The sequence below is a fragment of the Centroberyx affinis genome, unplaced genomic scaffold, assembly GCF_046629955.1.
Source record: "Centroberyx affinis isolate AG114_WGS23_722 - 3 ecotype Tasmania unplaced genomic scaffold, CSIRO-AGI_Caff_v1 ptg000382l_1, whole genome shotgun sequence".
NCBI classification, from domain to species: Eukaryota; Metazoa; Chordata; class Actinopteri; order Beryciformes; family Berycidae; genus Centroberyx; species Centroberyx affinis.
Genome location: NW_027279051.1, coordinates 100,465 through 124,734, shown reverse-complemented (window position 1 = coordinate 124,734; position 24,270 = coordinate 100,465). Strand labels below are relative to the sequence as shown.

Genomic DNA, 24,270 nt, shown 5'->3' with positions numbered 1-24,270 from the left:
TTAATCAGAGTGAGGCAAGTTTCATCACAGGTTTTACAGTCTGCCTCCCTGAAGCTGTTGAGTAAAATCACATCCTCTCCTCCATCATATCAGCAGTGAACAACACTGACAGGCCCATATCCAATTTTTATTGAAAAGCCAATGTCAGTCCAATACCAGCAAACCGATACATCAGTCTGACCTGATTTGCAGTACAAAAGTCATATTAGATATTCAGCTCCTTCACTACCATAACTTGATCAGCTCTGCAAACCCTTCATACAGATAAATCCCAGGATGGAGCGGCTGAGTGAAAGTGGTGTGGACTTTGTGGAGCAGGGTCATCGTGTCAGAGACGCTATAAAAGGACAGAGTACCTGCCTCATAATCCAGGTACACTCCGACCCTGGAGGAACGACAGCCTGACACATCTGTTTTTACATTATTTTGTTGGAAAGAGTCACCATGTTGAGAGCAGTCTAAACTCCAGGACTTGTCATTACGTCCAAAACATGAGTCAGCTGACGTTCTGCTGATGTCTTTGTATGAAACTGCTGCATACAGAGTGTGACCCTTCCACTCCACCTCCCAATAACATCGCCCAGACAAACTCTCTCTGCACAACACTTGGTGAAAACTAGTAAACCTGTCTGAGTGAGCAGGATAACCTTTGTCATAAGATACAAACGTCACCCTCCGGTTGTCTTCTGACAGGGAGAGAGATCGGTAGACTGAGTTCTCATCCAGTGTGAGAGGACAGCAATCTGTCAGAAGAGCAAAGCAGAAACCAAAGTGAGTATTAATATCAACCTACTGCCATTCAGCTAATTGTTAATGCATTAATATGTTGTATTGTACAGAGTGAAATATAATTTCCTTACATTGTAAAAAGTCTTCTCTGGTCTGTGGCTCTGGTGGCAGTAAAACATCTACAGAAGACACTAGAATAAAGAAACAAAACAGAATCATCACTTCCTAAATAGCACTGGACATGTGTGAAGCCACTACATTCCTCTGAATGGATATTTCTATTCCTGTCAGCTACCTGTGGCAGAGATCCTGGGCCATGTGTCCTTCAGGATGCTCTCTAGTTTCTCTCTCAGGTCAGACACAGAGTCACTCACATCTCTGAAGTAACGTAGAGGAGCAACAACAACACGAGGCAAGTCTGGAGATTCACTGGGACTGAAGAGAGACTGGAAACTCTGGAGAGAGTCCAGGAAGACACACACACACACACACACACACCACACACACACACACACACACACACACACACACACACACACACACACACACACACACACACACACACACACACACACACACACACACACACACACACACACACACACACACACACACACACACACACACACACACACACACACACACACACACACACACAGAAGAAAATAATACAGAAAGCAAAATACTGATAAGGATGATATGTGTGTCATGATAAAGAATGTAGGTGAAGTAAATTATTTTCTTTCTTTCATAATGCTGTTTATATTTTGCTACTTATCAGCTATGAGTTCAGTTCTGTGTTTTGAATAAATTAGGATTAATTGAACGTTTTTCAAAAAAGACAATCATGGTGGCCTGGTGGGCCAGTGAGACAAAAAATAATATTAATATCAAGAAGCAGTATGGTATTATTGGATAGAATATTTTAACAAATGTATAACATGGAAATGTATTCTCTCTTCCAGTTTACTTGAAGGCAAACAAAGTAATGTTTATACCAGAAAATGCAGGGAGGAAGGCAGTACAAAGAAAATAATTATAATTATTATTTGTATTATATTTGCTAACAGCACAAAATACTAAATTGGTAAATTGGTCTCTCGGCCTGTTCTACAATGGATTTCTCCCTGTATGACTGTTGAATGTCTGTGAAAATTGGGAATCTGACTGACAAAACCTGATGTTTACTGCTGATGTTTTAGAGTGTTGAAAAATTTCAAACTCCATTATAGCTGCGCTGGAAATATCGTGACCGGATGTCACATTGTCTACACTTGACCAGTAATTCACAGGAATAAGAGAAATAAACCACTAAACTACAAAATGGGCCAAGAAAGGCAAGATACATCATCAATAACTGTTTGTAACAGTGTTAAAGTTTGGGGTGGATCTTCCTTTAAGTTGTAACAATTAACTTTGATCAAACTATGTGATCTCCCAAAATAATATGCTCATCATTTGTTACAATGTCATTTTTGGACAGATGTCGCTTTTAGTAGTTTTGGATTTTGGGTGTTTTGCAGTAAAGACAGAGTGTGTCTTGGCTATAATGTACTGCAGGAAACCCTGTGATTATTCAATGATGTGGAAATGTCATTAAACTATCTTTAAAAAAATACATTAATTTTAAAGAGTTAAAGTCCACTCAGACTGAAAAGTGTGTGTTACCTGAATGAAACAGATGTGGTCGTCAGCATGCGACAGCTGTTCCAGTTCAGTGTCTCTCCTCCTCAGCTTGGCGATCTCCTCCTCCAGCTGCAGCAGCAGTTCTTCAGCCTGAGCGACTGCAGTCTTCTCCTGGGCTCTGATCAGCTGCTTCACCTCACTGCGCCTCCTCTGGATGGAGCAGATCAGCTCAGTGAAGATCAGCTCACAGGCCTCCACTGCGGTCTGGGCAGAACTCTGCTAGTACAAACACACACATGGTGCCTGCTTTACAAAGTGCACTTCTTTTAAGGCGGCAGGGCGGCCCGCCGCTTAGAGACACTGCCGTCCTCAGCTGGACCACTTGGGTTCAAGCCCCCGTGTCGACAAGCATCCACCCTGCTAAAATGGGACTGAACAAGACACTGAAACCCCACCAGCTCTAGTGGCACTGTTCTGTAGCTGAGCCTGACCTCTGACCTCCCTGTGGAGGGGACAGAGAAAACACTACTTCCCTATGGGGATCAATGAAGCAAAACATTACATTCAACACCAAAGTCTACAGTTAATGCTTGTTTACAGAAAACACATGAGAACAGACAGATTTGGAGAATATTCTACATCATTTCTTCACCCAAAAGAAATGGATTAGATGGCAGCTTTACTGAAAAGTTACAAGGAAATCTTTGATTACAAATGGCTGTGATTATTTGCTCATTCATAAGACTTTTTGTGGTAAAACAGTGAGGATTGTCCCTCAGAGTAATGAACCTGGATTAAAGGGGGAAAGGAACCACTGATCTGATGGACATTTACTGTAGTGTCTATGTAGAAACTTACACTATCTCCATTATACTGCCTGAAATGTCTTTGACAGGAGCAGAAGTCCAGAGAATTCACACAGTGTTAAAAAGAGAAGCTTGCACACTGCAACTGAAGACCCAAATATACAAATCTGGACTAGAGATCTTCTATATCAGTCCATTCATCAGCCTGTAATGTTGAAAGTGTAAATGGTGATAAAATGCCCTGTGCAAACATTTGGCTCCTATTCAGACCTTCCTCAGTGCCATTTTACACTGAACTGGTTCCATTAATGAATGCCAAGCCTTTAACGAGACGTGCCCACATGGCTGTGAGCCCTTTAGCAGACACATGGGATCATATACTGTGCTCCCATTTCCACACCTTGAGATCCTCCACAGCCTGGCTCAGCTCCTTCATCTCCCTCTCTCTCTCCTGGACTCTCTCCTGGACTTTTTGCTGAGTCACAATCAGCTGTTTCTGGAAGACAATATTAGGATTGGTGCATCAGGAAGTGTTTTCTCTGTGGCTGGTTGTATTTCTAACACCATAAATGTTACACTGGACATTTGAGTCATAGCTCAAACAAAGAGGAAAACGTGAAAACATTTATTTGTCAATGAATATGTTTTTACAGCCACGGATGTTGTCAACAACTGGTTCTGGTCCTACCTGTCTCTCAGCTCTCTCTGCTGCAACTGACACAATTTTGTGGCCCTGATGCTCATCTATGGTGCACAGATAGCAGACACACTGCTGGTCTGTGCGACAGTAGACCTCCATCAGCTTGTCATGCTTAGAGCACATCTTTTCCTGCAGCGGGGCCGTGGCTGAGACCAGCTTGTGCTTCTGCAGCACAGGAACGCTGTAGTGAGGCTGGAGGTGAGCTGCACAGTAAGAGGCCGCGCACACCAAGCAAGACATAGTGGCTTTGTTGCGTCTGGTCCCGGTGCAGAAATCACAGGCCACATCTGCTGGGCCGGCACAGGCCAGAGCAGCAGAGGGAGAAGCCTGTTGGCCGCCTGTCTTCTTCAGCTTCTCCACAACCTGGGAGGAAAAGAAAAGGAGGAGAGCTCATTCACTGACGAGCAACAAGTGGAATACATGGGGTGTGTGACAAAAGTACAGAGAGAAATAACACATTTCTATGTCTCCTTTAAATGTTAAACTAATGGACCACAGTGATGAAGCAATTCCCACTGTGGAATAAATAAAGTAACACTACTACTGTTTCCAGCAGCACTACTACTACTGTTTCTAGCTCTACTTCTCCTACCAGTACTATTTTTCCAGCCCACCTCAGCCAGTATGTTGCTCTTCCGAAGAACAGGCCTGGGACTGAAGCTCTCCCTGCACTGAGGGCAGCTGTACACTCCCTTCTCTTCCTCCTGGTCCCAGCAACCCTCAATACAGCTTCTGCAGTAACTGTGTCCACAGTGGAGAGTGACTGGATCTTTCAGAAGGTCCAGACAGATTGAACAGCAGAACTGATCCTGGTCCAGCTCAAATCCATGCTGCTGCTGCTGCTGCTGTTCAGCCATTTTACTGACAACCACATTCACACAGGCAGAGAAGAGTTTCGTTTTCTCTGTAAAGACTTGGGTAAAGAAGGGGCTGGACTTCCTGGTTCTGCTCAGAGGGGCGGGGCTTTAAACAGCTGCTTTATCTTATGGGTGTGAGTTGTAAAGTGAATATAGCTGCAAGCTGGGAACAGCTCAGCCATTTAGTCAAGAGGAAAAATACAGCATAAACGGAGGAGAAAAATGCAACCTGCTAGGCCTAAATAATGTCTTTAAACTGTTAAAGGAACTTAGAGATCATAACAATAAGCTGCATCATCATTAATCTATTGGCATGAAAGATTAGCATTGTAGTATGAGTAATCAGCAGGCATCATACAATGAACTATTACCATATTACCTATTATTAGAAATAAAAATGATATGCAGTAGAATAAGATAATACTGGGAATACAGCAACTTGTGACAAAGACTGACTATCAAATGATTACTAAATTTAATATTTATTGGCTTGACTCATTGATGAACATATTGTCTCAGTCTATCATAACTGCATTTTGGCTATAGCCACTAACTGTTGCCACCCACTGGACAGCCCATGGCCCTGCCACTGAGTGAAGGCTTGCATGACAGTAAAGGCAGAATTCAAATTCAAAAGATACAATTCTGAAAATCATTTTTGAAAATAACTTTTACTAAGATTAGTCAAATTATTAAGGAAATATAAACATTTGAATCCTTCATCCATTATTATTTGCCAAGAAAACGTCCAAACCGACTGACAAGATGTGATCATGTGGTCAGTGTGATAAACTATCTGCTCTAGGACACCAAACTATCCTGCAGAAACACATATCTTAGAGGGACCACTGGACACCCATGGGTGCTCCTCCATGTGATTTAGTTTTAGATATGGCTTCCCAATAGATTTCTGGCCTGACCTGTGCGCTCTAATATAATGATGAAAGCAAACAACTCAAAGTTCAATCTTGGACTCAGGCTTAGGTATGGCAAGTGCCACCTTTTCAGTTTCACTCCCTTTTCATAAGGTCTATGTATCTAAACACTGTAGACATTTTCCACTGTCTCACCTTTATAACAGTCATTAAAATGCTGTAGAGATTTCTGTTTTCAAGTGATACTGTTTGATGAATAGATAATGTAAAAATTATATTTGATTCAATCTTTCAGACCGCATTGCTTTCTCTTGTACTTGGGAACGCTTGGAAACAATATTAAGCCTATAGTGTCTATTATTCATTGTATTTCAGAACTACTTCAAACAATTGGATAAAAATCTATCATTGGTGATCATTATTGTATCTCTTTTGAAAAAAGGAATAAAGGTTTGTTTTTTCAGAGAAGAAAAGCACCATGTAATGAAAAGCAATGCAATTTATTTAAATGCTCAAACAGCACAAGGCACAACAAACACACACACACACTGTGGTGTCTCCCCCCTCCACTGCCACCTAACCACCATCAGAGGGAGCCAGAGAGCAGGGCGGAGCCAGAGAGCAGGGCGGAGCCGGCGTCAGTTGGGGATGGTGGTTGGTAATGATACAGCCACTGCCAGCTCACTGTAACCTGGAGGAAACCCAGCTGACACCAACCAGCAATCAGACTCTCTCTGGATACAGAACAGGTGTTGGAGGAGAGGGAGAGGACAGGAGGAAAGACAGCTGTACACTCCTCTACCCAGAGACCTGTGATCTGGAAGGAGGAAAAGCTGTAACCCTGCTGTGTTACTGTTGTGTTGCAAACCTGTCTCGCCTCTGTTTCTCTGTGTGTGTGTGTGTGTTTGTGATTTGTTAAAGTTTTAGATTTTGAACTGTTACTCTATAGTGTCACCATTAGGCCAGTTGTCTCCATATTACAGTATACCTAGTTTTGTTCTTGTCACCAAAGTGTCATGCATTTTCATTCATGACAAGGCAGATTTAATCAGAAAGAAAGAAAACATACAATAACAATAGGCTTCCAGGTCTATGAGCCCGGCGACCTAAATATACAAGATACAGGAAACTCTGACTAAAAAGAATAGAGGCTAAATTAAGTTTGTAACAATACTGGGTAACAGAAATCACACTAAATAGTCTAGTGTATTAACTTGATATATTTTAAGTAAGGAAGTATAGTCAACACAAATAAAGAGATGACGCAAATATTGCTGTGATTGGGACACAGCTTACACAGTTCAGTCCTTTTTCTGTTTTATGACTGGTTTCACCTAAACATGAAAGGAAGCTCTCTCCATCCCTGCCACATGAGGGCAGGAAGGTGTCGGCCCTCCCACACTCTGCCCGGTGTTCTCCAGTGTGGGAGAGGGCGCCGTCCGCGGTGCTGAAGCCCAACTGAGCCGTCATTCTGGGCTGAGACTCCACAGTGGGATTTCTCTCAGCTCCACAGCCACATCAAGGGAAGAGCGGCTGCACAAACGCCGTCTGCAAACTGCGGGGTCGTTGTGAAAGAGAAGCTGTCGGACCGCTAAAGGAAAGAGTCGGTGCCTCGTGATCCAGGTGGAGCCCGACCCCCGGAGGAGCGAGGGCCTAAAATATCTCAACAACATGAAGAAGAGACGGCGGCCTTCAGCGCTCTATTCTAACAGGACGGGTGGCAGGGAGGCCGAGCGCTGAAAGAGACCGTCCTTCAACCAGAGGAGCGCGCTTCAAGCATCCGCCCTGCTGAAGTGTCAGACGCTGTTCAGTGTTCACTACGCAGCGTCACAGCAACACAGTGAATCCCTATCAGCTACAGGGCTGCTGCTCTGTATCTGACCGTGACCTCTGACCTCCCTGTGGAGCAGGCAAGCAGCAAGAGGATTCCTCTAAAGAGATCCAACAAGTGTCACATTACCCAAGACACCAAGAGAGAGAGAGGAAAACTGACAAGATGTTGTACATGTTGTACTTTCTTCTCCTTCTTCTTGTTATTTCTTTCCCCCATGTGTCCCCCATCTGTTTCATGTACAATTACACAGTTAACACACACACACACAAAATCTGTTTTACAATCTCCGGTCTCCGGTCAATCCCACACCTGAACACAAAACAAATTTCAGAAAGATAAAGAGAAAGAGTGGAGGAGTGTTTGTTCTTTGTATTTGGGTTTGATTTTATTTATTGTTTTATTGTTCTATTTTGATGAAGATGTTGTCATTCAACATCAGTTCAGAAAAATAAACCAGATCAAATCTTCCATAATAAACAATGCACTTTAGGCTGTGAAGACTTATCTTCCCATAAAGGTTCTGCTAATGTACTAATGAAAATAAGAAATGATGAACTGTGAGTCAATGCATTTATTTATGTATTCAATTATTTTCTAAATTAGACACCTTACAAAATACACAAATTCTCTTTTACATAGACAAGACATAATGTGAAAATAAATGATGTGTCTCAATAGTTTGATTTCTTTCTCCTTCTTTGAAACATACATGGAGTCTCACTAAATAACACTGTGGACTCTACAAAACAGTAAGAACAGAGTAACAGTGATTTTGGCTCGGCTGAAATATTTTCCAGTGCCTGCAGGTATTGAATTCACTATCGTTTGCTCTCACTCGATGTCACTGCTCCCATCTTCAGACACTTTTCAGCGGCCATTTTGTCCCAATAAACATTTAGTTTAATTTGACTGGGAAAGTCAAATGGAACAAGAGAAAGAAAACCAGTTCCCAAACAAGTCTTTGTCTCTGAAGGCAGTTCTGCTCTTTCAACATATAAACTATTTTAATCATTTATTTACAGTTAGGGATTGACTGATAGGGTTACGGGGTTAGGCTGATATTCATACCCATACTTTTGTACTGAAGCTGCTGATATCAATATTTTGTGCTGATATTCTGTATTTAAGTTTCACCATTTTTGGGCCAAAAATTCAAAGAAAATACAAGGATTCAGTTTTTTCTCTGGATTTATTTTTCTTGAGAGGGCTGAAAAGCCTCTGACAGAGCTTTAAGACAAAACCTCAAAAACTCTCCATTAAAAGTTAATTAAATTATTTTAGGTTACTAAGCAGCTCCTTAATTTAGAGTGAGGCAGATTTCATCACAGGTTTTACAGTCTGCCTCCCTGAAGCTGTTGAGTAAAATCACATCCTCTCCTCCATCATATCAGCAGTGAACAACACTAACAGGCCCATATCCAATTTTTATTGAAAGGCCAATGTCAGTCCGATACCAGCAAACTAAAACATCAGTCTGACCTGATTTGCAGTACAAAAGTCATGTTAGATATTCAGCTCCTTCACTACCATAACTTGATCAGCTCTGCAAACGCTCCACCTTCATACCAAGGAATATTCAGTCCAATCCCAGGATGGAGCGGCTGAGTGAAAGTGGTGTGGACTTTGTGGAGCAGGGTCATCGTGTCAGAGACGCTATAAAAGGACAGAATACCTGCCTCATAATCCAGGTACACTCCGACCCTGGAGGAACGACGGCCTGACACATCTGTTTTTACATTATTGTGTTGGAAAGAGTCACCATGTTGAGAGAAAACTAAACTCCAGGACTTGTCATTACATCCAAAAAATGAGTCACCTGACGTTCTGCTGATGTCTTTGTATGAAACTGCTGCAGACAGAGTGGAACCCTTCCACTCCACCTCCCAATAACATCGCCCAGACAAACTCTCTCTGCACAACACTTGCTGAAAATCAGTAAACCTGTCTGAGTGAGCAGGATAACCTTTGTTCAATGAAGGCGTCACCCTCCGGTTGTCTTCTGACAGGGAGAGACATCGGTAGACTGAGTTCTCATCCAGTGTGAGAGGACAGCAATCTGTCAGAAGAGCAAAGCAGAAACCAAAGTGAGTATTAATATCAACCTGCTGCCATTCAGATAATTATTAATGCATTAATATGTTGTAGAATTGTACAGAGTGAAATATAATTTCCTTACATTGTAAAAAGTCTTCTCTGGTCTGTGGCTCTGGTGGCAGTAAAACATCTACAGAAGACACTAGAATAAAGAAACAAAACAGAATCATCACTTCCTAAATAGCACTGGACATGTGTAAAGCCACTACATTCCTCTGAATGGATATTTCTATTCCTGTCAGCTACCTGTGGCAGAGATCCTGGGCCATGTGTCCTTCAGGATGCTCTCTAGTTTCTCTCTCAGGTCAGACACAGAGTCACTCACATCTCTGAAGTAACGTAGAGGAGCAACAACAACACGAGGCAAGTCTGGAGATTCACTGGGACTGAAGAGAGACTGGAAACTCTGGAGAGAGTCCAGAAAGACACACACACACACACACACACACACACACACACACACACACACAGAAGAAAATAATACAGAAAGCAAAATACTGATAAGGATGATATGTGTGTCATGATAAAGAATGTAGGTGAAGTAAATTATTTTCTTTCTTTCATAATGCTGTTTATATTTTGCTACATATCAGCTATGAGTTCAGTTCTGTGTTTTGAATAAATTAGGATTAGTTGAACGTTTTTCAAAAAAGACAATCATGGTGGCCTGGTTTGCCTGTGAGACAAAAAATAATATTAATATCAAGAAGAAGTATGGTATTATTGAATAGAATATTTTAAACAGAATGTAAAACATGGAAATTGATTCTCTCTTCCAGTTTACTTGAAGGCAAACAAAGTAACGTTTATACCAGAAAATGCAGGGAGAAGGCAGTACAAAGAAAATAATTATAATTATTATTTGTATTACTTGCTAACAGCACAAAATACCAAATTGGTAAATTGGTCTCTCTGCCTCTTCTACGGTGGATTTCTCCCTGTATGACTGTTGAATGTCGGTGAAAATTGTGAATCTAGAAAGAAGCTCTCACTCTTTGATTCTGAGGGACTGACACCAAAACCTGATGTTTACTGTTGATGTTTTAGAGTGTTGAAAATTTTCCTGCTATCAAACTCAAATATTGTGACCTGATGTCACATTGTCTACACTTGGCGAGTAATTCACAGGAATAAGAGAAATAAACCACTAAACTACAAAATGGGCCCAAAAATGCAAGATACATCATCAATAACTGTAATAGTGTTAAAGTGTTTTGGGGTGGATCTTCCTTTAAGTTGTAACAATTAACTTTGCTCAAACTATGTGATCTCCCAAAATTATATGCTTATCATTTGTTGCAATGTCATTTTTGGACAACAGATGTCGCTTTTGGACAATTTGTTCAACATTGCTTTGGTCTCAATGTAAATCAACTCAAATAAAGGAGTTTGGGGGCTTTGCAGTAAAGACAGAGTGTGTCTTGGCTATAAAGCACTGCAGGAAAACTTTGTGATTATTCAATGATGTGGAAATGTCATTAAACTATCTTTAAAAAAATACATTAATTTTAAAGACTTAAAGTCCACTCAGACTGAAAAGTGTGTGTTACCTGAATGAAACGGATGTGGTCGTCAGCATGCGACAGCTGTTCCAGTTCAGTGTCTCTCCTCCTCAGCTTGGCGATCTCCTCCTCCAGCTGCAGCAGCAGTTCTTCAGCCTGAGCGACTGCAGTCTTCTCCTGGGCTCTGATCAGCTGCTTCACCTCACTGCGCCTCCTCTGGATGGAGCAGATCAGCTCAGTGAAGATCAGCTCACAGGCCTCCACTGCGGTCTGGGCAGAACTCTGCTAGTACAAACACACACATGGTGCCTGCTTTACAAAGTGCACTTCTTTTAAGGCGGCAGGGCGGCCCGCCGCTTAGAGACACTGCCGTCCTCAGCTGGACCACTTGGGTTCAAGCCCCCGTGTCGACAAGCATCCACCCTGCTAAAATGGGACTGAACAAGACACTGAAACCCCACCAGCTCTAGTGGCACTGTTCAGTAGCTGAGCCTGACCTCTGAACTCCCTGTGGAGGGGACAGAGAAAACACTACTTCCCGATGGGGATCAATGAAGCTCCACATTACATTCAACACCAAAGTCTACAGTTAATGCTTGTTTACAGAAAACACATGAGAAAAGACAGATTTGGAGACTATTCTACCTATTTTACTGAAAAGTTACAAATCTGGACTAGAGATCTTCTATATCAGTCCATTCATCAGCCTGTAATGTTGAAAGTGTAAATGGTGATAAAATGCCCTGTGCAAACATTTGGCTCCTATTCAGAGCTTCCTCAGTGCCATTTTACACTGAACTGATTCCATTAATGAATGCGGGAGTTCAGGTAGGTCGGAGCCGTTTTGGTTGCTGCTTTGAGAAGACAAGCTCAGTGAGTGTGGAGAAGAGGATTTGGTGGTTAACCGTGTCAAAGGCAGCCGATAGGTCAAGTTACATTAGAGAAGAGGACTGACCGGCAGCTAACCGACTGATTAGGATCATACAGGGTGTCCTTTCTGAGAACAACCTGTATGACCAGGCGCCGCCGAGGAGCGGCCCTAAGTCTCTAGCCAGACTCTTCTTTTCTGTGGTTCGGTGGAACCAAACTCCATTCGATCCGCAGAGTCCCTCTCAATTTTTAAGAAAAGGCTAAAGACCCAGCTCTTTAGCGAATACCTTCTCACCTAATGGACCATGTAACCAAGTGCCTCTATGCACTCTATGCACTCTATGCATTGCCTCATAGCACTGCCTTGTAGCGCTGCCTCGTAGCACCTATGTCCTGTTGGACCAGAACTTAGCTTTATGGCACTTACTCTCGTTGTTCTCTCCTGACTGGAACCTTGCTTGTGTTGTATGAAAATCTTATGTGTAAGTCGCTTTGGATAAAAGCGTCTGCCAAATGGGAAATTGTAATTGTAATTGTAAATTGCTAAGCCTTTAACGAGACGTGCCCACATGGCTGTGAGCCCTTCAGCAGACACATGGGATCATATACTGTGCTCCCATTTCCGCACCTTAAGATCCTCCACAGCCTGGCTCAGCTCCTTCAGCTCCCTCTCTCTCTCCTGGACTCCCTCCTGGACTTTCTGCTGACTCACAATCAGCTGTCTCTGGAAAACAATATTAGGATTGGTGCATCAGGAAGTGTTTTCTCTGGCTGGTTGTATTTCTAACACCATAAATGTCAATGATTATGTTTTATGGCCACAGATGTACTTTGACCTTTGGGACTACAGTGGGATTTTACAAGGAAATAATTGGACTCAGAATGATAAATTAATGATGTGTGAATGTGTTTGACTTCAGAACTTTAAGTAGTTTTCCAAAAACAAACAGGCTGCAGTCTGCATTTTATCTCATATAGCTTCCTCCTGTTCATTAGTTGTCAACAAGTGTCAACAAGTTATTTTGGTCCTACCTGTTTCTCAGCTCTCTCTGCTGCAATTGGCACAATTTTGTGGCCCTGATGCTCAGCTACGATGCACAGATAGCAGACACACTGCTGGTCTGTGTGACAGTAGACCTCCATCAGCTTGTCATGCTTAGAGCACATCTTTTCCTGCAGCGGGGCCGTGGCTGAGACCAGTTTGTGCTTCTGCAGCACAGGAACGCTGTAGTGAGGCTGGAGGTGAGCTGCACAGTAAGAGGCCGCGCACGCCAAGCAAGACATAGTGGCTTTGTTGCGTCTGGTCCCGGTGCAGAAATCACAGGCCACATCTGCTGGGCCGGCACAGGCCAGAGCAGCAGAGGGAGAAGCCTGTTGGCTGTCTGTCTTCTTCAGCTTCTCCACAACCTGGGAGGAAAAGAAAAGGAGGAGAGGTCATTCACTGACGAGCAACAAGTGGAATACATGGGGTGTGTGACAAAAGTACAGTGAGAAATAACACATTTCTATGTCTCCTTTAAATGTTAAACGAATGAACCACAGTGATGAAGCAATTCCCACTGTGGAATAAATAAAGTAACACTATTACTGTTTCCAGCAGCACTACTACTACTGTTTCTAGCTCTACTTCTCCTACCAGTACTATTTTTCCAGCCCACCTCAGCCAGTATGTTGTTCCTCCGAAGAACAGGCCTGGGACTGAAGCTCTCCCTGCACTGAGGGCAGCTGTACACTCCCTTCTCTTTCTCCTGGTCCCAGCAACCCTCAATACAGCGTCTGCAGTAACTGTGTCCACACTGGAGAGTGACTGGATCTTTTAGAAGGTCCAGACAGATTGAACAGCAGAACTGATCCTGGTCCAGCACAACTGCATGCTGCTGCTGCTGCTGCTGTTCAGCCATTTTACTGACAACCACTTTCACACAGGCAGAGAAGAGTTTTGTTTTCTCTGAAAAGATTTGGGGAAAGAAGGGGCCGGACTTCCTGGTTCTGCTCAGAGGGGCGGGGCTTTAAAGAGCAGCTTTATCTTTTGGTTGAAAGTTGTAAAGTGAATATAGCTGCAAGCAGACATTAGGCTGCTGGGAACAGCTCAGCCATTTAGTCAAGAGGAAAAATACAGGAAATAAGACTAGGTCAAAACCTAGTATATGGCTGGACCGTGTGGACGGTATCTCCACCGCTCTCCTCTCCACCACGCACACGGCCCGCATTGATCCTCCCGATCCAAGCGGCAGTCGCTCTGGTACCCATCGGTGCCGAAAACGTTGTTTGCCAGACACCCGGTGACACAGCGGCGTCAGGACCCCCGGCGAAATCTTGGCCGGATCACCGGGAACAAATCGGCGCCCAGCTATCGGCACTGGCCAGAACCGTGGCCCCAACTCCTTGAAGTTCGGCAGCAAGCCCTTGGCGCTTCGAAACCTCCATGCTTGTCTGTGTCTCTCTTTCCGCCAACAGAACAGAGGACTTCAGGTGGACTGAGCTCGCGCATATGCATCAACATAAATGGCGATATGATATAATTGTATAGATTCTACTTTAGCTTCAGCTTACACGCATGATATTGGTCTGCCTGCTTACTGTGTGGGAGAAACAGGCTCCCGATCTCAGCGGAGAAACAAGATGGGGGAGAAAACGAAACTTAACTTTCTGGCTCTGTGATCCTATGATGTGCCACGTGCCACGGCCGACCAATGGTGTAACTTCATCACTTCGTCAGTCAGTCAGTCAGTCAGTCAGTCAGTGAGTGACAGACATTTGCATTTGTAGGGCTGGCCCCGCTGTTGCGGTCCAGCCAAAAATGATATGCAGTAGAATAAGATCATACTGGGAACATACAGCAACTTGTGAAAACCTCAGACTATCAAATGATTACTAAATCTAATATTTATTGGCTTCGAGGCCAAATTGGTGAAAACATCGTTTACCTTTTGAACGTGGGATTTCTCTCAGCTCCACAGCCACATCAAGGGAAGAGCGGCTGCACAAACGCCGTCTGCAAACTGTGGGGTCGTTGTGAAAGAGAAGCTGTCGGACCGCTAAAGGAAAGAGTCGGTGCCTCGTGATCCAGGTGGAGCCCGACCCCCGGAGGAGCGAGGGCCTAAAATATCTCAACAACATGAAGAAGAGACGGTGGCCTTCAGCACTCTATTCTAACAGGACGGGTGGGAGAGAGAGAGAGAGAGAGAGAGAGGAAGACTGACAAGATGTTGTAGATGTTTTTCTTCTTTTGGTTCTTTCTTTCCCCCCATGTGTCCCCCATCTGTTAACAATTACACATAAAACACACACACATGCCTTCAGGGGTCAAACAGGGTGATGCTTTGTCACCCACTCTTTTTGCTGTGTATATAAATGAGTTTGATAATGAGATTAAGTCACTAGAATGTGGAGTACAGTGCGGAGGTGAAAATGTCAGTATGCTGATGATATTATTCTGCTGGCTGATTCAGAGGAGGATCTGCAAAAAATGTTATGTGCTGAGGTGTGATGCAGTAAATGGAGAATGAGTATAAATGAAAAGAAAACAGAAATAAAGCATTTTGGAAACCCAAGGAAAAGTATTTTTAAGTTTCAATTATATATATATTTTTTGGGGGGGACAAGTTGAATTACACAAAATATTACAAATACCTATAGGATTAATACTTGGATGAATATATGAGTTTTGTAAAAGGTACCACACTTCTCTCTGAGTCAGCTAGCAGAGCTCTTGGTGGTGTTATTGGTGAAACAGAGATGCTGAGAGACATGGGTTTCTCTACATACACCAAACTCTATCAAGCCTGTGTACTGTATGTCCAATCCTAGATGATGAACATGGTGACATGGGGTGGAAATCCTGTGAGGAGCGCTTGAGTGTCTGTATGATGAGGCTGTGGAGCAGGTTACTGGAGATGAAGGATAACAGACTAACTAGTGTTTGTTTTTTTGGGGGACATCGAAACAATTGGGGTATGGGCAAGGGAGCTACACAGTTTCTGTGTGAGATTAGGCTGCGAGGATTTGTATACCAACACCACAAAACTTGACATCAGCATGTTTAAAGAATTAATGTCTGTTGAATCAGGAATGAAATGGGCTTCCAATGTAAGGAGTAAACCAAAACTTAGGACATTTTGTGAAATCCAACATGAATTTGGTACGGAGAACCTGTCAGAGAAAAAAAGATGTCTGTGTGCCCAGATTAGGTCAGGTATACTCCCACTCCATATTGAAACAGGTCGTTGGGCGGGTGCTGTTGAGGAAGAGAGACTTTGTTATTTGTGTGAGCTTAATGAGATTGAAAATGAGATCCATTTTGTTTTGTGTTGCCCACATTACCACGATTTGAGAATGAGACTGTTTAATAAAGTGGAGGGAAAAAATGATCTGATGATGATGATGGTTGTTTGAACACAAAACCTTTTTAATTGCTGAATATTTAGAAAAAGCATTTTTTTTTCTTTTCCATGGATATGTTCTTGTCATATTAGGAGTATTATAGTACCGGAATGTACTTAATGTGCTTACTGTAATGAATTGAGTGTTATTTACAGCTATAATACAGCAAAGTCAAATTTTGATTATTTTATCGGTGTCTTGTAATCCCATGTGGGATGGGCCACCTAAGTGGCATGACACGTAAATAAAAAAAAATCATTCATTCATTCATTCATTCATTTATTCATTCACACACACAAACTTGACTGTTTTACAATCTCTGGTCTCGTCCTACACCTTCTACACCTGAACACAAACATAATTTCAGAAAGATTATTTAAGAGAGAGAGTGAAGGAGTGTTTGTTCTTTGTATTTGGGTTTAATTTTTTATTGTTTTATTGTTCTATTTTGATGAAGATGTTGTCATTCAGCATCAGTTCATGAACATAAACCAGATCAAATCTTCCATAATAAACAATGTACTTTAGCCTGTTAAGGCTGATCTTCCCATAAAGGTTCTGCTAATGTACTAATGAAAATCAGAAATGATGAACTGTGAGTCAATGCATTTATTTATTCAATTATTTTCTAAATTAGACATCTTACAAAATACACAAATCCTCTCTTACATAGACTAGACATAATGTGAAAATAAATGATGTGTCTCAATAGTTTGATTTCTTTCTCCTTCTTTGAAACATACATGGACTCTACAAAACAGTAAAAACAGAATAACAGTGATTTTGGCTCGGCTGAAATATTTTCCAGTGCCTGCAGGTATTGAATTCACTATCGTTTGCTCTCACTCGATGTCACTGCTCCCATCTTCAGACACTTTTCAGCGGCCATTTTGTCCCAATAAACATTCAGTTTACTTTGACTGGGAAAGTCAAATGGAACAAGAGAAAGAAAACCATTTCCAAAACAAGTCTTTGTCTCTGAAGGCAGTTCTGCTCTTTCAACTTGTATACAATTTTTACTAATTTATTTACAGTTAGGATTCGACTGATATGGGTTTTGAAGGCTGATACACATATTTTTGTATTGAAGCTGCTGATATCAATATTTTGTGCTGATATTCTGTATTTAAGCTTCACCATTTTCATGCCAACAAATAAAAATAAAAAACTTACAAGGATTCAGCATTTTCGGGAGGATTGGCAGGATTGAAAAGCCTCTGAAAGAGCTTTAAGACCATAGCTTAAAAACTCTCCATTGAAAGCCATGTTAATTAAATTATTTTAGGTCAATTAGCAGCTCCTTAATTCAGAGTGAGGCAGGTTTCATCACAGGTTTTACAGTCTGCCTCCCTGAAGCTGTTGAGTAAAATCACATCCTCTCCTCCATCATATCAGCAGTGAACAACACTGACAGGCCCATATCCAATTTTTATTGAAAGGCCAATGTCAGTCCAATACCAGCAAACCAATATATCAGTCTGACCTGATTTGCAGTACAAAAGTTATGTTAGATATTCAGCTCCTTCACTACCATAACTTGATCAGCTCTGCAAACTGTACTTGATGCCAAACAAATGTCAGTCCAATCCCAGGATGGAGCGGCTGAGTGAAAGTGGTGTGGACTTTGTGGAGCAGGGTCATCGTGTCAGAGACGCTATAAAAGGACAGAGTACCTGCCTCATAATCCAGGTACACTCCGACCCTGGAGGAATGACGGCCTGACACTTCTGTTTTTACATTATTGTGTTGGAAAGAGTAACCATCTTCAGAGCAGTCTAAACTCCAGGACTTGTCATTACGTCCAAAAAGTGAGTCATCTGACGTTCTGCTGATGTCTTTGTATGAAACTGCTGCAGACAGAGTGGAACCCTTCCACTCCACCTCCCAATAACATCGCCCAGACAAACCCTCTCTGCACAACACTTGCTGAAAACTAGTAAACCTGTCTGAGTGAGCAGGATAACCTTTGTTATTAGATACAAATGTCACCCTCCGGTTGTCTTCTGACAGGGAGAGACGTTGGTAGACTGAGTTCTCATCCAGTGTGAGAGGACAGCAATCTGTCAGAAGAGCAAAGCAGAAACCAAAGTGAGTATTGATATCAACCTGCTGCCATTCAGGTAATTATTAATGCATTAATATGTTGTAGAATTGTACAGAGTGAAATATAATTTCCTTACAGCGTAAAAAGTCTTCTCTGGTCTGTGGCTCTGGTGGCAGTAAAACATCTACAGAAGACACTAGAATAAAGAAACAAAACAGAATCATCACTTCCTAAATAGCACTGGACATGTGTAAAGCCACTACATTCCTCTGAATGGATATTTCTATTCCTGTCAGCTACCTGTGGCAGAGATCCTGGGCCATGTGTCCTTCAGGATGCTCTCTAGTTTCTCTCTCAGGTCAGACACAGAGTCACTCACATCTCTGAAGTAACGTAGAGGAGCAACAACAACACGAGGCAAGTCTGGAGATTCACTGGGACTGAAGAGAGACTGGAAACTCTGGAGAGAGTCCAGGAAGACACACACACACACACACACACACACACACACACACACACACACACAAGTAGAGGAAAAGAATATAGACAACAAAATACTGATAAGGATGATATGTGTGTCATGATAAAGAATGTAGTTGAAGTAAATTATTTTCTTTCTTTCATAATGCTGTTTATATTTTGCTACATATCAGCTATGAGTTCAGTTCTGTGTTTTGAATAAATTAGGATTAATTGAACATTTTTCAAAAAAGACAATCATGGTGGCCTGGTGCCCACCAGGCCACCATGATTGAGACAAAAAATAATATTAATATCAAGAAGAAGTATGGTATTATTGGATAGAATATTTTAAACAAATATAAAACATGGAAATGTATTCTCTCTTCCAGTTTACCTGAAGGCAAACAAAGTAACGTTATACCCGAAAATGCAGGGAGGAAGGCAGCACGAAGTCAAGGTTCACAACAGCATGAAGAAAATAATTATAATTATTATTTGTATTATTTGCTAACAGCACAAAATACCAAATTGGTAAATTGGTCTCTCTGCCTCTTCTACGATGGATTTCTCCCTGTATGACTGTTGAATGTCGGTGAAAATTGTGAATCTAGAAAGAAGCTCTCACTCTTTGATTCTGAGGGACTGACACCAAAACCTGATGTTTACTGTTGATGTTTTAGAGTGTTGAAAATGTTCCTGCTATCAAACTCCATTATAGCTGCGCTGGATATATTGTGACCTGATGTCACATTGTCTACACTTGGCCAATAATTCACAGGAATAAGAGAAATAAACCACTAAACTACAAAATGGGCCCAGAAATGCAAGATACATCATCAATAACTGTAACAGTGTTAAAGTGTTTTGGGGTGGATCTTCCTTTAAGTTGTAACAATTAACTTTGCTCAAACAATGTGATCTCCCAAGATAATATGCTCATCATTTGTCACGATGCCATTTTTGGACAACAGATGTCGCTTTTGGACAATTTGTTCAACATTGCTTTGGCCTCAATGAAAATCAACTCAAATAAAGGAGTTTGGGGGTTTTACAGTAAAGACAGAGTGTGTCTTGGCTATAAAGCACTGCAGGAAACCCTGTGATTATTCAATGTTATTATTCAATTCAATTAAACTATCTTTGAAATAATACATTAATTTTAAGGAGTTAAAGTCCACTCAGACTGAAAAGTGTGTGTTACCTGAATGAAACGGATGTGGTCGTCAGCATGCGACAGCTGTTCCAGTTCAGTGTCTCTCCTCCTCAGCTTGGCGATCTCCTCCTCCAGCTGCAGCAGCAGTTCTTCAGCCTGACCGACTGCAGTCTTCTCCTGGGCTCTGATCAGCTGCTTCACCTCACTGCGCCTCCTCTGGATGGAGCAGATCAGCTCAGTGAAGATCAGCTCACAGGCCTCCACTGCGGTCTGGGCAGAACTCTGCTAGTACAAACACACACATGGTGCCTGCTTTACAAAGTGCACTTCTTTTAAGGCGGCAGGGCGGCCCGCCGCTTAGAGACACTGCCGTCCTCAGCTGGACCACTTGGGTTCAAGCCCCCGTGTCGACAAGCATCCACCCTGCTAAAATGGGACTGAACAAGACACTGAAACCCCACCAGATCTAGTGGCACTGTTCTGTAGCTGAGCCTGACCTCTGACCTCCCTGTGGAGGGGACAGAGAAAACACTACTTCCCTATGGGGATCAATGAAGCTCCACATTACATTCAACACCAAAGTCTACAGTTGATGCTTGTTTACAGAAAACACACGAGAACAGACAGAGTTTGAGACTATTCTACATCATTTTTGCAGCCAAAACAAATAGATTAGATTCCTCAGTGCCATTTTACACTGAACTGATTCCAGTAATGAATGCCAAGCCTTTAACGAGACGTGCCCACATGGCTGTGAGTCCTTCAGCAGACACATGGGATCATATACTGTGCTCCCACTTCCACACCTTGAGATCCTCCACAGCCTGGCTCAGCTCCTTCAGCTCCCTCTCTCTCTCCTGGACTCTCTGCTGGACTTTCTGCTGACTCACAATCAGCTGTTTCTGGAAGACAATATTAGGGTTGGTGCATCAGGAAGTGTTTTCTCTGTGGCTGGTTGCATTTCTAACACCATAAATGTTACACTGGACATTTGAGTCGTAGCTCAACCAAACAGCAAAAACATGAAAACATTTATTTGCCAGTGAATATGTTTTAAGGCCACAGATGTTGTCAGCAACTTATTTTGGTCCTACCTGTCTCTCAGCTCTCTCTGCTGCAACTGACACAATTTTGTGGCCCTGATGCTCATCTATGGTGCACAGATAGCAGACACACTGCTGGTCTGTGCGACAGTAGACCTCCATCAGCTTGTCATGCTTAGAGCACATCTTTTCCTGCAGCGGGGCCGTGGCTGAGACCAGCTTGTGCTTCTGCAGCACAGGAACGCTGTAGTGAGGCTGGAGGTGAGCTGCACAGTAAGAGGCCGCGCACGTCAAGCAAGACATAGTGGCTTTGTTGCGTCTGGTCCCGGTGCAGAAATCACAGGCCACATCTGCTGGGCCGGCACAGGCCAGAGCAGCAGAGGGAGAAGCCTGTTGGCCGCCTGTCTTCTTCAGCTTCTCCACAACCTGGGAGGAAAAGAAAAGGAGGAGAGGTCATTCACTGACGAGCAACAAGTGGAATACATGGGGGGTGTGACAAAAGTACAGTGAGAAATAACACATTTCTATGTCTCCTTTAAATGTTAAACTAATGGACCACAGTGATGAGGCAATTCCCACTGTGGAATAAATAAAGTAACACTACTACTGTTTCCAGCAGCACTACACGAACTACACGACTGTTTCTAGCTCTACTTCTCCTACCAGTACTATTTTTCCAGCCCACCTCAGCCAGCATGTTGTTCCTCCGAAGAACAGGCCTGGGACTGAAGCTCTCCCTGCACTGAGGGCAGCTGTACACTCCCTTCTCTTCCTCCTGGTCCCAGCAACCCGCAATACAGCTTCTGCAGTAACTGTGTCCACAGTTAGCAGTCACTGGATCCTTTAGAAGGTCCAGACAGATTGAACAGCAGAACTGATCCTGGTCCAGCACAACTCCATGCTGCTGCTGCTGCTGCTGTTCAGCCATTTTACTGACAACCACTTTCACACAGGCAGAGAAGAGTTTCGTTTTCTCTGTAAAGACTTGGGTAAAGAAGGGGCTGGACTTCCTGGTTCTGCTCAGAGGGGCGGGGCTTTAAAGAGCAGCTTTATCTTTTAGTTTAATGTTGTCAAGTGTATGAACAGGATACAGAAAACCCTAAAAAGAGTTGAGACTAAATTAAGTAAGTAAGCAAATCAAGTAAACAAGCAAAAAGAGAATTTCGTGACAGAGATCAAGAAAGTATGACATTATTTTTTGTGAACAAACCCCATTCCGCTTATCTCTTTATATGATATTGCAGCATAAGTACCAGCGTTATAATCTCCTAGTTACGACGTCTGACACCAGTGACAGAATCTGTTCCAATGTTAATTTTGTTAATCAAACAAATTGCCTTCTTTTCTCTGGCAGACTATTAGCCATTAGTTTGTGTGTGTGTATCCAGTGTGAGAGAACAGAAACCTCTGACAACAGTAGAAAGCACAGCTAATCAGAGATAAAGCCCCATCTTCAAGAATAGTTGTTTGTTATTTTGTGGAACCGCAGAAATTCAGATTCTGTCTGGATATTAAAATGTATAATCAAATAGCCAGTATGAGGTGGAGCCTGTGACTTTACTGTCATTGGCACAAGAACTGTTTTCATCCTGTGATTTGGTAGAGCAGCAGCCTGAACAGCAAGTGTTATTGGTTTCATGAAAAAGGAGACACCTGAGAAGACTTGTGAGCAATCAGCTGTTTTATTGTTGAATCATTCATTTGTAACAAAGCAATAAGCATTTAATGTGATAATAAAATAAAAAGAATGAATCATCATCTTCACACATTTCAAACTCATGTTAAGTTTCCAGATTTCGAGAGTCAAGCCCCATAGGAGGAGAAACGAAACAATCACTTTCAGATCATTTCAGATCATTAATCACTTTAATCTTTCAGAAATATTGAAGTCATCACATCACACACAGATCTTATAATTCATGATGAATGTGCTTTGCCTCCTCTGATAGAATTCATTTTGATTATCATAATATATTATACATAATCACTTCTTGTCATTTATTCATTATCAGTTTAATATCATTTACGTATAATTTACTCTGTATGAGTAGAACAGTGATCAGACGGATGCTCTGTGGCTTTTGCAGTGGCTAAAGTTTGAATCACAGACACAAGGCCTTACATGAGGTGAGAAACTACTACCTAAAACTTAACTGAACCTTGGTTTGAAACAATTATTGTTATACTATAATGGGTTAGAACATTTTATTTATTTTTTAGAACCACTTGTTTTTACCACCTGTTTTCACCTGAGTCACTCATCTTTTTTGTTTTTATTCTGCTGTGACACTCTGTGACAAAGATCTGTTACTTTAATATAGGCAGCTTCAGCTGTGTTCCAGACATCATCAGCTGCCTTCCCTGCCTCTCCTGCTGTTTCAGCCCCCTCAGCTGCATCATATCCTATAACAGCTCCTGCTACTACTGATATTCCAAAATCTGCAATTGCTGACATCTTTACTACTGCTACTGCTCCTGCTGCTCCTCCTATATTTGCTGCTACTTCTATACTTTCTTTCTCAGCCCCTGAAATGTTACGCACAACAGTAACAGCTAATCCGACCATCCCTGCCCCACCAAGGAAAACAGAATATCTGAAAGCCTCTGCAGAGCAATATTGGCTCGTTTTTGTGATGAGTTCCTCCTCCTGATGTGTGAATTGCTCCACCTTCAGCACCATGAGGAAAGCATGAGGCCCAGGAGCGCACTCTGTGATCCACCTCACTATCTCAGGCTTCAGCTGCTCCTCAGACTTGGCTTTCAGATAGGATACAAACAGATTGAGAGCTGTTACCAGGCAGTTTTCAATCTGGCCGGAAGAATAGGGCTCCGTCTCTGTCTCTGCTTCTTTTTCTCTCATTCTCCATAGTCTCTTACTTAGTATGGAAAGTTTTTATTGTTGTCTAAATGTCCCACTGCAGTTTTGGCCAGGGTTTCAAAGGCAAAGAAAAGCTTAATCTTAATTCGATGCATCTGGTTAAATGTAGATTCATTTTATAAAATTAATCAAAGGCTATGTAATATAATGAAATGGAATAAAATTGTATTTCAGACAGGAAACTATTCTCTGGCCATAATCTTCTTTGTCACTGCACAGAGCAGGAGTGAGTCAGTCAGCAGCTGAAAGTAGCTTGTGTAGTCCAGTGAGAGGGTTGACTGATCAAGATGAGTCTTTTAGTTATGGGGAACACTAAGAATTTGCACATTATAGCCTACTAAGTGTTAAAGCATGCATCAGTTTCTTCTGATCACACTCTCTGTATGGCAACAGCTATACTCAACCACAGGGTAT

General features: G+C 42.3%; 3 protein-coding genes across 3 annotated transcripts; all 3 read right to left on the bottom strand.

Moving 5' to 3' along the window:
* Positions 1 to 10: 10 nt before the first annotated feature.
* LOC139641520 (E3 ubiquitin-protein ligase TRIM16-like) lies at positions 11 to 4,733 on the bottom strand. Its single transcript, XM_071515948.1, has 7 exons — positions 4,476 to 4,733; positions 3,850 to 4,224; positions 3,562 to 3,657; positions 2,398 to 2,631; positions 1,025 to 1,184; positions 861 to 920; positions 11 to 743 (listed from the first exon to the last, which is right to left on the bottom strand). The coding sequence occupies exons 1-7, from the start codon at positions 4,716 to 4,718 to the stop codon at positions 226 to 228; spliced, it is 1,686 nt and encodes a 561-aa protein (XP_071372049.1). The 5' UTR covers positions 4,719 to 4,733; the 3' UTR covers positions 11 to 225.
* Positions 4,734 to 8,006: 3,273 nt separating this feature from the next.
* LOC139641522 (tripartite motif-containing protein 16-like) lies at positions 8,007 to 13,794 on the bottom strand. The gene is made up of 7 exons (XM_071515949.1): positions 13,552 to 13,794; positions 12,926 to 13,300; positions 12,522 to 12,617; positions 11,072 to 11,305; positions 9,768 to 9,927; positions 9,604 to 9,663; positions 8,007 to 9,483 (listed from the first exon to the last, which is right to left on the bottom strand). The coding sequence occupies exons 1-7, from the start codon at positions 13,792 to 13,794 to the stop codon at positions 8,951 to 8,953; spliced, it is 1,701 nt and encodes a 566-aa protein (XP_071372050.1). The 3' UTR covers positions 8,007 to 8,950.
* Positions 13,795 to 17,473: 3,679 nt separating this feature from the next.
* LOC139641515 (tripartite motif-containing protein 16-like) lies at positions 17,474 to 21,917 on the bottom strand. Its single transcript, XM_071515939.1, has 7 exons — positions 21,664 to 21,917; positions 21,030 to 21,404; positions 20,742 to 20,837; positions 19,984 to 20,217; positions 18,621 to 18,780; positions 18,457 to 18,516; positions 17,474 to 18,336 (listed from the first exon to the last, which is right to left on the bottom strand). Exons 1-7 carry the CDS (start codon positions 21,904 to 21,906, stop codon positions 17,804 to 17,806), a joined length of 1,701 nt encoding a protein of 566 aa, XP_071372040.1. The 5' UTR covers positions 21,907 to 21,917; the 3' UTR covers positions 17,474 to 17,803.
* Positions 21,918 to 24,270: the final 2,353 nt, after the last annotated feature.

Excerpts from the sequence above, each read along its gene's own strand:
- LOC139641520 (XM_071515948.1), bottom strand. The coding sequence starts at position 4,718 with ATGGCTGAACAGCAGCAGCAGCAGCAGCATGGATTTGAGCTGGACCAG. Across the intron at positions 3,658-3,849 it reads CAGAGAGAGCTGAGAGACAG|AAACAGCTGATTGTGACTCA; the intron begins GTAGGACCAGAA and ends ATTGTCTTCCAG. Across the intron at positions 744-860 it reads CAGAGAAGACTTTTTACAAT|ATTGCTGTCCTCTCACACTG; the intron begins GTAAGGAAATTA and ends CTCTTCTGACAG.
- LOC139641522 (XM_071515949.1), bottom strand. The coding sequence starts at position 13,794 with ATGGCTGAACAGCAGCAGCAGCAGCAGCATGCAGTTGTGCTGGACCAG. Across the intron at positions 9,928-11,071 it reads ACCACATCCGTTTCATTCAG|AGTTTCCAGTCTCTCTTCAG; the intron begins GTAACACACACT and ends GACTCTCTCCAG. Across the intron at positions 9,484-9,603 it reads CAGAGAAGACTTTTTACAAT|ATTGCTGTCCTCTCACACTG; the intron begins GTAAGGAAATTA and ends CTCTTCTGACAG.
- LOC139641515 (XM_071515939.1), bottom strand. The coding sequence starts at position 21,906 with ATGGCTGAACAGCAGCAGCAGCAGCAGCATGGAGTTGTGCTGGACCAG. Across the intron at positions 21,405-21,663 it reads GGAACAACATGCTGGCTGAG|GTTGTGGAGAAGCTGAAGAA; the intron begins GTGGGCTGGAAA and ends TTTTCCTCCCAG. Across the intron at positions 20,218-20,741 it reads AGGCTGTGGAGGATCTCAAG|AGTTCTGCCCAGACCGCAGT; the intron begins GTGTGGAAGTGG and ends TTGTACTAGCAG.